Raw genomic sequence first — 14,146 nt, 5'->3', positions numbered from 1 at the left:
CACCAGCCAACTTTTTATCAAACAGAACCATAACAAAAATAACCCTATCTATCATCAGCTTTTTCCCAAAAACTTGAAATTTGTCACTCTCAAGAGTAGGAGGCAGCAGTGAGCCAGCAGCAGGCCTGGAGAGCCTCAGCACCGGTCTGGACAGAGCTGCGGCGCTGAGCGGACTGGCGGGGGGAGCCGGGCCTCGCACCCAGCCCCGGCGGGCCGCAGGAGGCAGCGCGGCTGTGCTGCGAGCCGCCCACGCCCACGCCCACGCCCACGCCCACGCCCTGTGGGCAGCATCTGCAAGACTCTAGAGACCAGGCCAGGCTTCCCTGCCCGCCGCCCACCGCTCTGCTGCCCGCACTAACTCCAGCTCCGGAAGTGCCTCCCCAATGAGGGCGGGGTCAGCAACAGCTGACACGAGAAAGGCATTGAGGCGGGGTCTCCGCCTCCTCCCCTGGGGCCAGCGAGGGGGGCACAGGCTCAAAGGGCACGAGGTCACTCGTCCCCTAAGTGGTGTGCGTCAGTCTCAGGTGTGTGACGGCACCTGTGACTCGGCCAGAGCAGCAAGGCGCTGGGCCCGTTTACACGAGGCCTCAGGGACACCACGGACCAGAAAGGGACCGGGCAGCCAAGCAGGTGCTGAGGTCACTGCAACGTCCTCTCTGAGGAGCCCCTCTCCCCCGTCACCACCCCAGAGCTCCAGCCTGGCCCAAGAGGAGGCCTAGAGGCCCGAGGAGGGCTCGCTCCCCTCACATGGCAGAACGGGGCCTCGGCATGTGGGGGCCAGAGAGGGAGGGAAGAGGCAGCCGCGTTGGCGCTGGGTACGAGGGCTCTGGGAACAAAGCCTTTGGGGACAGGTGCAAAACTGGGCCAGGGCAGGGCCAGCTCTTACCCAACAGGCCGTGGCTACAGGGCTGGGTGGGTCAAGCCGTGAGAGGCCGCTCACGCCCTCGCGTCAGAGATAAGAGGCTCCAGGTGGCTCAGGGCCAACTGGGACACAAACCCAAGAGGCCACTGGAGCGCTGGGACTCGGCCCACGCTACGCCCTGCACTCACGAGCTCCAAGACCTGGCCTCCCCACGCTGACACCAGTCTCTGCAGCAGCCAGAGAGCAAGCGTGAACCCAAAGGCAAAGGACACAGCACCCTGAACGTGGCACGCCCAGGCCCGAGAGGAGCCCCCAGGAGACCAGCACCCTGAACGTGGCACGCCCGGGCCCGAGAGGAGCCCCCAGGAGACCAGCACCCTGAACGTGGCACGCCCGGGCCCGAGAGGAGCCCCCAGGAGACCAGCACCCTGAACGTGGCACGCCCGGGCCCGAGAGGAGCCCCCAGGAGACCAGCACCCTGAACGTGGCACGCCCAGGCCCGAGAGGAGCCCCCAGGAGACCAGCACCCTGAACGTGGCACGCCCGGGCCCGAGAGGAGCCCCCAGGAGACCAGCACCCTGAACGTGGCACGCCTGGGCCCGAGAGGAGCCCCCAGGAGACCAGAGAGCAGAGCCAGGACAACACGTGTGCAGGGCAGCCGTGCCCAGGGTCCCAGCCGCACTCTCGGGCGATTCACACAAACGGGGGCACAGCCCGAGCGCACGCGCTGCCGCAGGGCCGGCCTCTGCCGAGGCCACACGCACTTCCACCGGGGCATCTCCAGCAGGCGCACGTCCTCTGTCACCTCCTCACGTTCCCAAAGGCAGATCAAGACAGCGACCAGCGAAGGGCAGACTCCTGGAGAGACACTCGCCTGCACCAGTTCTGTAAGTGCCCAGCTGTCCACAGACCCAAACACCTGAGCCTCCGCGGCTGCGCCCGGCCCCACGCGGCCCACGGAGCGGCCGCGCCCGGCTCCCCGCCTGTGCCTACCTCGGAGACTTTGTACTCGAAGCTCAGCTTCTTCCCCTTCACGCCTTCGTTGAGGGTGAGGATGAACCCGATGTAGTCCGCGTACGCCTGCCACACAGAAGTGAGGACGTCAAGCCCCCAGCAACAATGCCCGGCCCCCGCAGTGCTCTGCACACCCCTCCCCCCGTGGGACGCGTGCGGGCGCTGCTGTTGCCCCCAGTGAACAGATGCGGAAACCGAGGCTCCACGAGGAGAGATCTGCTCAGGGCCTCCCGAGACCAAGCCCTCGTACGACGTGGAGCGAGGACTCGGCCAGTCTGCCCACAAAGCTGAGTGGCCAGTGCCTGACCACTGTGCTACACCACAGGGGTCCAGGGAACACCTTCCCAGCCATCGGCTGCTGCCCCGCCTCTCCCAGAGGCTCGCTGTCCGGCTCCCAGGGGAGCTGCCTGTCCGAGCACGCCCACGCCAGATGCTACCTGGGCACTCCCCCGCCCGCCAGGCTGCAGGTCACCCCAGCACAGGGCGAGGAAGCGCTCGGTGCTCAGTTAACAGCGCCCTGCACCCAAGCGCCTGGGCTTGCGTCCTGGCTCTGGCTCTCCGAGCCGGCTTCCTGCCCACGCACACCCTGGGAGGCAGCTGGGATGGCCCTAGTGCTTGGGCCCTGCACCCTCACGGGAGCCCTGGACTGAGCTCCTGGACCCTCGCTTCAGCCTGGCCCAGCCCCAGCTGTTGGGGCCATTTAGGGAGTGACCCAGCGGACAAGAGCTCTGTCTCCCAAATACATTTTTAAAAATTAAAACAAAAACAAACACAAAACAGGCTCATGAAAACTGAGCGTGAAGAGAGGCCTGAGCGCGGGCCCTGGAAGGCGGCTGTGCGGGCAGGGGCTCCCCCACCCCGTCCACCCGCAGCCCCGGCCTCTCCCTGACCCCTTCCCTTCTCCTCAGCCCTGACCTGTGGCCGCCAGGGCAGGCGAGGCGAGAAGCAAACCACTAAACACTCCTCTAGCGCCCAGTACTGTCCACAGCCGCCCTCGGCCCAGCAAGGCTGGCCCTGGCCCGCGCTGCGGCCACGTCTGCCGTCCCTCTCCGGACGGATGCAAGGAGCAGAGCTGGGGCAGCATCGCGTCTGCAAACACAGGCGGGCTCGGGAGGCGGCGGCCGCAACAGGGAGCCCTCGGCTGAGGACATCTGTGGCTGTGGCACCTGGGGCAAGGGGTGCTGCTGGCACCTAGTGGGTGGAGGCCACGGACATCACCCGAGGCGACTACGCACAGGAGGCCCCTACACAGAGAGCCATCCCTCAGCTGTCACTGGGGCTGGACTGAGAAACAGGGAGCGCAACCGCAATGACGCAGGGCTGGACTGAGAAACAGGGAGCGCAACCGCAATGACGCAAGGCCTGGGGCCGCGTGTGAGGCCGCGTGTGTGTCCTGAGGAGGACTGGCAGGGCGCGATAACCATCCATCTACAGACGCTCCCTGGCTCCGTGCGCAGGCTGGGAAGGAGCCAGACGGGCTCTCGTGACCTCCAGGGCCGTGAGGCCAGCCACAGGGCTGCAAGGTCCGGGCTCGGTGTCGGCCCAGCATCTCCTCACGGAGGATCTCCACCTGAGGGCCCCGGCGCGGGGCGTCTCACCGCAGCCGGCCCAGAGCCCACCCTGCGAATCTGCAAGCGGCTTCTCTGGTCTCAGCCCCGGGCTCCCCACGGCCTGTACCAGACGCCCGCGAGGCACGAGCCGTTATCTTCTGCCCACCCTTTGGGCAGCACAGCAAGGAAAACCAAACTGCCGCCCAGGGCTCCGGGTCCCCGTGCCACGTGTGTGCTCAGCCGCGCCCCCTCACCACCACTTCCACGACATCACCCCTCCGTGGCTCCCACACTTGCTATCACTTGCAACCAAGCACCAAGGTGACACCCGCCCCCCATCACTGACACTCAAAGGACACTGGCTCCTGAGAACCTGGACACGACTCCCCAGGGCCGGCCCGAGACCCGCCTGACCAGGCCCGTCTGCGCGCTACCCCTGAGTGACAGGGCGTACTTCCTCCCCTCTCCCCTCTCCCCCCCCCCCCCCCAGGCTCCAAAAGCAAACACAGCCAGGAGCTCACTACCCAGTCACGCCTGGAGACCAATGTGTCTGAGGAGGCCCACGCTCCTCGCCCTGGTTCTGGCCGGCCCATGCAGAGCCCACTGGTACCTGCGAGCGCTTCCACTTGCCCATGTCCGGAACCGTGTGGATCTCCTTCTTGGGAATGACGAAGTTCTGAGCGGCAGGGGGGGTCTCCTCCGAGGAATCTTGACCAAAGAAAATAAAAAAGCAAACAAGTGAACAGAACCCTTCCTCCCTCACCCCACTCTCGGTGAACGGGGAAGCCACGCCCCGGCCTTGCCGCCTGCCGGAGTGGGAGGAGTGAGGAGCGAGTCCCGCCAGCCCCACTCCCCAGCGGGCAGGATGAGCTCGGTTAGAAAAGTGAAAACAAGCCGGCGCCGTGGCTCAATAGGCTAATCCTCCACCTTGCGGCGCCGGCACACCGGGTTCTAGTCCCGGTTGGGGCGCCGGATTCTGTCCCGGTCGCCCCTCTTCCAGGCCAGCTCTCTGCTATGGCCAGGGAGTGCAGTGGAGGATGGCCCAGGTGCTTGGGCCCTGCACCCCATGGGAGACCAGGAAAAGCACCTGGCTCCTGGCTCCTGCCAGGATCAGCGCGGTGCGCCGGCTGCAGCGGCGGCCATTGGAGGGTGAACCAACGGCAAAGGAAGACCTTTCTCTCTCTGTCTCTCTCTCACTGTCCACTCTGCCTGTCAAAAAAAAAAAAAAAAAAAAAAAAAAAAAAAAAAGAAAAGTGAAAACAAGGGGCCGGAGCTGCGGCGTGGACGGTGAAGCCACCACCTGCAGCGCCCGCATCCCACATGGGCACCAGTTCCAGTCCCGGCTGCTCCACTTCTGATCCATCTCCCTGTCAATGCACCTGGGAAAGCAGCAGCAGATGGCCCGAGTGCTTTCGCCCCCACACCCATGCGGGAGACCCGGAGGGAGCTCCTGGCTTCGACCTGGCCCAGCCCTGGCCATTGCAGCCATTTGGGGAGTGAACCAGCGGATGGAAGAGTCTCTCTCTCTCTGTCTCTTCCTCTCTCTCTCTATAACTCTCTCAGATAAATAAATAAATCTTTAAAAAAAAAAAAAGTGACCTTCTGAAAGTCAACCTTTTAGACACACTCAGGCAATGCAAAGGAAAAAACACATATCTGAACTGAAAAATATTTGAGAAAGATCACCTACCCGATCCTTCCCTGGTAAGGCTGGCAGAGTCAAAGCATCTGGCTGGGGCCGGCGCCTTGGCGCAGCGGAGAAGCCGCCACCAGGGACACCAGCATCCCAGGGGCGCTGGTTCGAGTCCCGGCTGCTCCACTTCCCATCCAGCTCCCTGCTAATGGCCTGGGAAGGCAGGGGAAGTCGGCCCAGGTGCGTGGGCCCCTGCCACTCCCATGGGAGACCCAGATGAAGCTCCTGGCTCCTGGCCTCAGCCTGGCCTGGGCCTGGCCATTGCAGCCATCTGGGGAATGAACTAGCAGATGGAAGACCTCTCTCTCTCTCTCTCTCTCTCTCACTTTCAAATAAATAAATATTTTTTAAAAATTAAATTAAAAAATAAAAACACGTGGCGGCTGATTCGGGACGGGGAGCAGGAGCTCCACACTGCAGCAGAAGCGCAGCTGTAGGGCCTGCGAAGGCGGCGAGTCAGCGCTGTCGGTTAAGGCGGAAACTGCTCAGAGTGGACACGCAACCCAGCAGCCACACACCTGCATCGCACGTCAGAGTGCCTGGACGCAACTCCCACCAGCGCCGACCTAGGAGGCAGTGGGGACGCCTCCAGGAATTAGGCTCCTTCCACACTCACGAGACACCCGGACCGCACACCGGCTCCTGGTGTCAGCCCCAGCAAGGGAGTGAACCTGCAAACGGGAACTCTCTCACCCCACCTCTCTGCCGCAAAATCAACCAACAACAGTAGTTAAAAACCACACTGCCTGCCCAGCATCCATGGGTCCATTTAGAGGAAGCCAACCTTCAGATGTGCTCAAGGCAGACAAAACCACACACAGCGGCGATGTGCAAATAACCACACGGCTCTGTAGCAGAACCTCCCCAGCCCGTCGTCGACGGAAAAGCCAGTGACACGCAAACAAGGATTTTCCACCCACTGGTTCACTCCCCAAAATGCCTGCAGCAGCCAGCGCTGGGCCAGAACTCGGCCTCGGTCTCCACGTGCCAGGGGTCCCCCTGCTCCAGCTTGGCCGTCACCTGTGGCCTCCCAGGGCACTGCACAGCTGGGATCTGAACCGGCACTCCGACAGGGAATGCGGCGTCCCAGTGTAGCCACGGCACCACACCCAGCCCTCTTCACAACTGTGGAGAGCCTGTTCCTGCCAACGCGCCTGGGGGGCAGCAGCTGATGGCCCAAGCTCGGGCCCCGCCACCCAGCTGGGAGCCCCGGTCCGAGCCCCTGGCAAATGGCTGTTGCGGCCACGTGAGGAGTGACTCAGAGAACGGAAGACCTCTCGCTCCTTCCCTCCCTCTCTGTCTTTCAAATAAATAAATAGCCTAGCGAGTGAGAAGTAGGGAAAGCTGCACTACAACGTTTATGGTATCTCATCACTGTGAAGACGGCACAGTCCATCTCAACACACACGCCCAGGAGCGTGTGCACTGGGCCCAACGCTGAGATGACACGTCACCTCCGCAGGTGCGCGTCACTCACAACTCCCCGTTCTCAGTCACCTCCACAGGGTGTGTCTCACACAACTCCCCGTTCTCAGTCACCTCCACAGGGTGTGTCACACACAACTCCTCGTTCTCAGTCACCTCCACAGGGTGTGTGTCACACACAACTCCCCATTCTCTGTCACCGCCGCAGGTGCGCGTCACCCACAACTCCCCGTTCTCAGTCACCTCCACAGGGTGTGTCACCCACAACTCCCCGTTCTCAGTCACCTCCACAGGGTGTGTGTCACACACAACTCCCCGTTCTCAGTCACCTCCACAGGGTGTGTGTCACACACAACTCCCCATTCTCTGTCACCGCCGCAGGTGCGCGTCACCCACAACTCCCCGTTCTCAGTCACCTCCACAGGGTGTGTCACCCACAACTCCCCGTTCTCAGTCACCTCCACAGGGTGTGTGTCACACACAACTCCTCGTTCTCAGTCACCTCCACAGGGTGTGTGTCACACACAACTCCTCGTTCTCAGTCACCTCCACAGGGTGTGTCTCACACAACTCCCCGTTCTCAGTCACCTCCACAGGGTGTGTGTCACCCACAACTCCCCGTTCTCAGTCACCTCCACAGGGTGTGTGTCACACACAACTCCTCGTTCTCAGTCACCTCCACAGGGTGTGTGTCACACACAACTCCCCGTTCTCAGTCACCTCCACAGGTGCGCATCACCCACAACTCCCCGTTCTCAGTCACCTCCACAGGGTGTGTGTCACACACAACTCCTCGTTCTCAGTCACCTCCACAGGGTGTGTGTCACACACAACTCCCCGTTCTCAGTCACCTCCACAGGGTGTGTCACACACAACTCCCCGTTCTCAGTCACCTCCACAGGGTGTGTGTCACACACAACTCCCCGTTCTCAGTCACCTCCACAGGGTGTGTCACACACAACTCCCGTTCTCAGTCACCTCCACAGGGTGTGTGTCACACACAACTCCCCGTTCTCAGTCACCTCCACAGGGTGTGTCACACACAACTCCCCGTTCTCAGTCACCTCCACAGGGTGTGTCACACACAACTCCCGTTCTCAGTCACCTCCACGAGGTGTGTCTCACACAACTCCCGTTCTCAGTCACCTCCACAGGGTGTGTGTCACACACAACTCCCCGTTCTCAGTCACCTCCACAGGGTGTGTCACACACAACTCCCCGTTCTCAGTCACCTCCACAGGGTGTGTCACACACAACTCCCCGTTCTCAGTCACCTCCACAGGGTGTGTCACACACAACTCCCGTTCTCAGTCACCTCCACGAGGTGTGTCTCACACAACTCCCCGTTCTCAGTCACCTCCACAGGGTGTGTCACACACAACTCCCGTTCTCAGTCACCTCCACGAGGTGTGTCTCACACAACTCCCCGTTCTCAGTCACCTCCACAGGGTGTGTGTCACACACAACTCCCGTTCTCAGTCACCTCCACAGGGTGTGTGTCACCCACAACTCCCCGTTCTCAGTTACCTCCACAGGGTGTGTCACACACAACTCCTCGTTCTCAGTCACCTCCACAGGGTGTGTCTCACACAACTCCCATTCTCAGTCACCTCCACAGGGTGTGTGTCACACACAACTCCTGGTTCTCAGTCACCTCCACAGGGTGTGTCTCACACAACTCCCGTTCTCAGCTCCCATTATTCCAGCACAAGGACAGCCTGTCTGTAACCGTGGGGAACCCCAGTTTGCAGGGAGCCTTCCCATTTTCCAGAAGCGAGGGAGACGTGCAGCGGCGGCCCCGCTCCGAGCTGCAGGCGCCCCAGGAGGGGCCGGTGCTGCCGCCCGCACCGCACAGCGGAGCACCAGCGCAGGCCTGGCTGCTCTGCTCTTTCTAACCAAAACCCCTATTTTTGCTCATGGAATAAACCCGCGCGCCATCGACAGTCCTGCGTGTCTGAGGCAGAGGGGACGGTGAAACTCCGAGAGCCCCCGCGGCGGACCCGGCCCTCACTCCTCACGCGGGTTCCCCTGCGGGCTTCACCAGCCCCGTGATAAAAATCCTGGGGTGGGACTTCCGACACATCAACAGATCGAAACTTACACCCACTCAGAAACCTGACTCCAACTGAAAACGGAAACACCTCAGTGAGCTTCGACCGCCCGGGATGTTGCCCCTAACACGAAGGTGAAGACGGGCTTTGTCCACGCCACCCGCGCTCGCGCTTCTGACCCAAGCTAAGGGGCGGGAAGAAGGAACCAGAGCAGCCCCAGGTGACCAGGGAAGCACAGCAGAGACGAGACCGAGGTGCCAGGAAGTTTTAAACGGGAGCCGCCAGTGCCTGCGGAGGGCTTTTCTGTGGGCTTCTCAGCTGAGTCCAAACCCCGAAACGCAGCTGCAGAGACAGGCCCAACAGCCTAGTACAGCGGCCACACAAACAACGGGGAAAGCAAGTCCGACGCCAGGTGCTAAGACTTCTCGTGTCGGGGCCAGCGCTGTGCAAGAAGCTCCTGGCTCCTGATGGGCGCAGCTCCAGCCGTTGTGGCCATCTGGGGAATGAACCAGCGGTGGAAGACCTCTCTCTCTCTCTCTGTTGCTCTTTCAAATAAGTAAATCTTAAGGCCGGCCCCGCGGCTCACTAGGCTAATCCTCCGCCTGAGGCACCAGCACCTCAGGTTCTAGTCCCGGTTGCCCCTCTTCCAGGCCAGCTCTCTGCTGTGGCCCGGGAATGCAGTGGAGGATGGCCCAAGTGCTTGGGCCCTGCACCCCATGGGAGACCAGGAGGAAGCACGAGGCTCCTGGCTTCAGATTGGCGCAGCGCGCTGGCCATAGCGGCCATTTGGGGGGTGAAGCAATGGAAAGAAGACCTTTCTCTCTGTCTCTGTCTAACTCTGTCAAAAAAAAAAAAAAAAAAATTCTTAAAAAAGACGTCTCATGTCCCAGAGCTGGAGGAATGATGGAGCTGAACCCCAGTGAACCCCGGGCTGTTTTCCTGGCAGATGGTTATCCAGCCCCAGCTGCCTCCTGCTGAAAGAACTGGGTGTTCTGGGCGCTTCCTTGGCCCCATGCTGAGTCGCTGATGACTCTGCCCTTGGGCCCGGGCTCTGCCAGGCCCGGCTTCCTCCTCCGCCTCTGGCCCTCTTCACTCTTTCTAGCTCCCAACCTTCCCTGCCTCATGTCCCCCAGTGCTCACGGCAGCCCGGGACCTCCTGTGTCCCCCTACCCCTGCTCCTTCCTGGTCCCGCCTCTACAACCCGGAGTGTGCACCTGCGCCTCCCGCCACGCCACGCGCCCCGCTTCCTGCTCCAGCGCCTCGGCCTCCCGTTCTACAGCGGACGAGGGCTGGCTCCGGCGAGGCTCCATCGCGCCTGCTGCTCCGACACTGACCCGATCCCCCCAGAGGCCTCCTCCGCCAGCCCTTCGCCTTCCTCTCCCGGCTCCCTGGCGACCTCACCCTCCTCTTCCTCGCTGCTGTCTCCTCTCCACAGGCCACGCCTTCTACAGCGGAGTGCGCCGCTGTCCCACGTCCCACGTCCACGTCCCCGACACGGCATGGCCACTTGTTGAATCCTCCTCCTGCTCCTCCCGCTCTGCTTCTCATCCTTTCGCTTCCTTAACGAACTGGAATTCCCACGCTCTTCACGGGAGGCCTCCCCGGGCACAGGCGCCACCGCACTTTCTCCATCGAAACCTCACCTTCCTTTTAAAGTTTTTTATTTATTTATTTGAAAGTCAGAGTTACACAGAGAGAGAAGAAGAGGCAAAGAGAGAGAGAGAGAAAGGTCTTCCATCTGCTGGTTCACTCCCCAAACGGCCGCAACGGCCAGAGCTGTGCCGATCCGAAGTCAGGAGCCAGGAGCTTCTTCTGGGTCTCCCACATGGGTGCAGGGGCCCAGAGACTTGGGCCATCCTCTACTGCTTTCCCAGGCCACAGCAGAGAGCTGGACTGGAAGAGGAGCAGCCAGGACTAGAACTGGCGCCCATATGGGATGCGGGCACTGCAGGTGGAGGATTGACCTACTGCGCCACAGCGCCAGCCCCCAAAACCTCCCCTTTCTCACTGTGAGCCGCATGGCCCCGGCCGGCCGCAGCCTGAACGGGCGGCTGCTTCGTGAGTGCACTCGGGACCGACGCACTGGTGACTGCGGGGTGATTCCCGAAATCCGAGTGACTCCAAAGCGAGAAGAAAAACCCCTTCCAGCCTGGGTCCCCGCTCTGCTCTGACCCAGCTTCCTGCTCAGCGCACGGGGGCAGCAGATGATGGCTGACGTCCCTGGGCGCTGCTGCCCACGCGGGAAACCAGCATGGAGCTCTCGGCTCCTGCCTCTGGCCTGGTCCAGGCCTGGCCGCTGCGGTCATGTGAGGAGAGCGCCAGCGGATAGAGGAGCAATCTCTCGCGTGCGCGCGCGCGCTCTGTCTCACACACACACTGGGAGGACCCCCTTCATTTTAGGACCCTGGTAAGTATAAGCCCTCAACTCCTGATTCATAACCCCACGTCCAAGAAGCTCTGACGCCCAAAGTGTGTTCAGTGCGTCTGTCCCACGTTCACTCGGCACAGAGTGTGTTCAGTGCGTCTGTCCCACGTTCACTCGGCACAGAGTGTGTTCAGTGCGTCTGTCCCACGTTCACTCGGCACAGAGTGTGTTCAGTGCGTCTGTCCCACGTTCACTCGGCACAGAGTGTGTTCAGTGCGTCTGTCCCACGTTCACTCGGCACAGAGTGTGTTCAGTGCGTCTGTCCCACGTTCACTCGGCACAGAGACTGAAGCACTGAGGAGCGCCGGCACCTCACTGTGCAGATGTGTGCACCTCTGGCTCGGGTAATCTCGTCTGTGCTGATGGGGTGCTGCTTTCTGAACCAGGAAAAGCCGAATCCCAGGGTGCAGCTGGGCCCACGGGTTCTGCACAGGGAGGACAGGGAGCTGTGGCCCGAGTCTGCAGCTGGCGACGTGCACTTCCTGCGAAGATGCACGTCTGCAGGGGCGTACAGGGCCCCAGCCACAGGTGCAGGAGTCTGCTCCACCGCCCTCCTCCTCAAACCTAAATGACACCAACCACGGAAAAAAGAGACAGCAACCTAAGAAGGTTCTGGAATATGTGACACCTGGGGCTCCAGGGAGGCCATGAGGAAAGGAAAAATACTAGACACGCTGGAGACCGATGGCGACCCCGTGCGGGAGAAGGGCCGGGCACAGGCACACCCGGGACACCGAGGGGACCCCGTGCGGGAGAAGGGCCGGGCACAGGCACACCCGGGACACAGAGGGGACCCCGTGCGGGAGAAGGGCCGGGCACAGGCACACCCGGGACACAGAGGGGACCCCGTGCGGGAGAAGGGCCGGGCACAGGCACACCCGGGACACCGAGGGGACCCCGTGCGGGACAAGGGCCGGGCACAGGCACACCCGGGACACAGAGGGGACCCCGTGCGGGAGAAGGGCCGGGCACAGGCACACCCGGGACACAGAGGGGACCCCGTGCGGGACAAGGGCCGGGCACAGGCACACCCGGGACACAGAGGGGACCCCGTGCGGGACAAGGGCCGGGCACAGGCACACCCGGGACACAGAGGGGACCCCGTGCGGGACAAGGGCCGGGCACAGGCACACCCGGGACACAGAGGAGACCCCCTGCGGGAGAAGGGCCGGGCACGGGCACACCCGGGACACAGAGGGGACCCCGTGCGGGAGAAGGGCCGGGCACAGGCACACCCAGGACACAGAGGGGGCCCGTGCGGGAGAAGGGCCGGGCACAGGCACACCCGGGAGACCGAGGGGACCCCGTGTGGGAGAAGGGCCGGGCACAGGCACACCCGGGACACAGAGGGGACCCCGTGCGGGACAAGGGCCGGGCACAGGCACACCCAGGAGACCGAGGGGACCCCGTGCGGGACAAGGGCCGGGCACAGGCACACCCGGGACACAGAGGGGACCCCGTGCGGGAGAAGGGCCGGGCACAGGCACACCCGGGACACAGAGGGGACCCCGTGTGGGAGAAGGGCAGGGCACAGGCACACCAGGGCCCCAGCAAGAGGGACCGGAAGCTCTCTCCCCGCCTCCTGGCCGGCAAACCTTGTTCCCAGAACCCAAATTAAGGCCCCTACTATTAGTAAATTGCTACTTCAGGCAGGATGCTACATAAAAAGCTTTGTAGGCCAGGCGGTAACCGGCACGACGCTGTTATGGGAAAACGCGCTCCACGTCCCCCGCACCCAGCTCCAAACGCTGCGGGGCAGAGGCCTCCGGTCTCGGTCGGTGTGAGAACGGCTCCTGCGGGCAAGGCCAGCAGCGTGGGGGGGCGGGGGGGACACGTCCAGGCCAGGCCCTCCGGGAGGCCCTGCACCGACCAACGCCTCAGATGCCTCAATGCACACTCCCGGGGCAGGAACCTGTGTCCTTCCAGGACGGCCTGGAAGTCACTCAGACGGAGACCCGAGCTGCAGACACGCTCCCCAAGCCCCCGGGGGCTCGGACCGCGACCCATCGCCGAGCCCCCACCGCGGCAGAGCCGGGTCCAGGAGAATCTGTTCTCTCTCGTTCCGGGCAGTGCGGGGCCCTGGGGGCCTCCCGCCCGCGCTGCACCTGCACGGGGGGCTCGGCCCAAGGCAGCCACGACCCCAGCCTGCAGAGCCCGCACAGCCCAGACCCGGGTCTGTCTATCGCTCTCCTCCTGGGGAGCTGGGGGGCGCCTCGCCCTCCGGAGGCCTCTCGCAGCGCCCAGGGAATGCCAGGCCGGGCAGGGGTCGCGGGCCGCCCACCGCCCTCTCCCGCACGAGGCCGGGGTCCCCTAAGGCCAGCCCGCCGGCCGAGGCCCCAGTGCAAACACAGCTCAGAGGCCCTGATGCCCGCGGCGAGTCTCTGTCTTGCTCAACCCGCCTTCCTATAAACGAGGGGTTTGCACACCCGGGGCAGTTTCTCTCCATAAACCCCAGAGCCCGGCCCCGGGCCTGGGGGCGGAGGGCAGCGACCGGCCCCGGCCCCAGCGGCGCTCATAAACCGGGCAGCCGCCGGGCTCCGGCTAACTCCTCCGCCGGGGCAGGCGCGCCGAAGGCCCCCGCACCCCGCCGCCCCCGAGCCCCGCCGCCCGGCCGGCGCCCCCGAGCCCCGCCGCCCCCGAGCCCCTCCCGGCTGCGCCCCACACCACGGCCCTACCTGGCGGCGGCTGCCGCTCGCCCTCAGCCATCTTCCGCGGAGCCGGCGCGGCGCCCGCAGTCCCCTCTCGGCGTTCACCCCGCACCCGCTCTTCAGGTCCCCGGCTCTGCCACGGGCTCCGAGTTTTCCGGAGAGCAACGAGCGCCGGTCTGCTATCACCGAAAACCGAGAATTAAAGTCACCCCCGCCGAGACGACCGCCATGCTGGTGCCGGGCGCTCAGCGAGCATGCCCAGCAACGGCCGGCTCGCGACGGCCGCGGCGACGACGGGCGGCCGCCATGTCAGTGCGGGGCGCCTGCGGAGCATGCGCACTGAGGGGCCGCCATGTCAGTGCGGGGCGCCCGGGAGCATGCGCACTGCGCCCCAACTGCCGCGCCGCTGCTCGACCGCTAGTGGCCCGCCCGGCAGCCGTACTTTCGCGGGTGTCAAGTTTTTGTGGAGGGGTTAAGG

At 63.6% G+C, this 14,146-nt stretch overlaps 1 protein-coding gene across 2 annotated transcripts in view; it reads right to left on the bottom strand.

The window, feature by feature from the left end:
• The window catches only part of PTPA (protein phosphatase 2 phosphatase activator), a 30,033-nt gene that overhangs the window by 15,643 nt on the left and 244 nt on the right, over window positions 1–14,146 (bottom strand). Inside the window, exons 2-4 of one of the 2 annotated variants that reach the window (XM_070071405.2) lie at window positions 13,696–13,847; window positions 4,037–4,134; window positions 1,856–1,942 (exon numbers count right to left, since the gene is read on the bottom strand). In XM_070071405.2, coding sequence (XP_069927506.1) covers window positions 1,856–1,942; window positions 4,037–4,134; window positions 13,696–13,726 — 216 coding nt within the window. In that variant the 5' untranslated portion in view covers window positions 13,727–13,847. 2 annotated transcript variants of the gene reach the window in all.

The sequence above is a fragment of the Oryctolagus cuniculus genome, chromosome 1, assembly GCF_051225735.1.
Source record: "Oryctolagus cuniculus isolate XC-2025 breed Fujian yellow rabbit chromosome 1, ASM5122573v1, whole genome shotgun sequence".
NCBI lineage: Eukaryota > Metazoa > Chordata > Mammalia > Lagomorpha > Leporidae > Oryctolagus > Oryctolagus cuniculus.
Note: the sequence above shows the minus strand (reverse complement) of the source record. Positions and strands in the feature narration are given on the sequence as shown.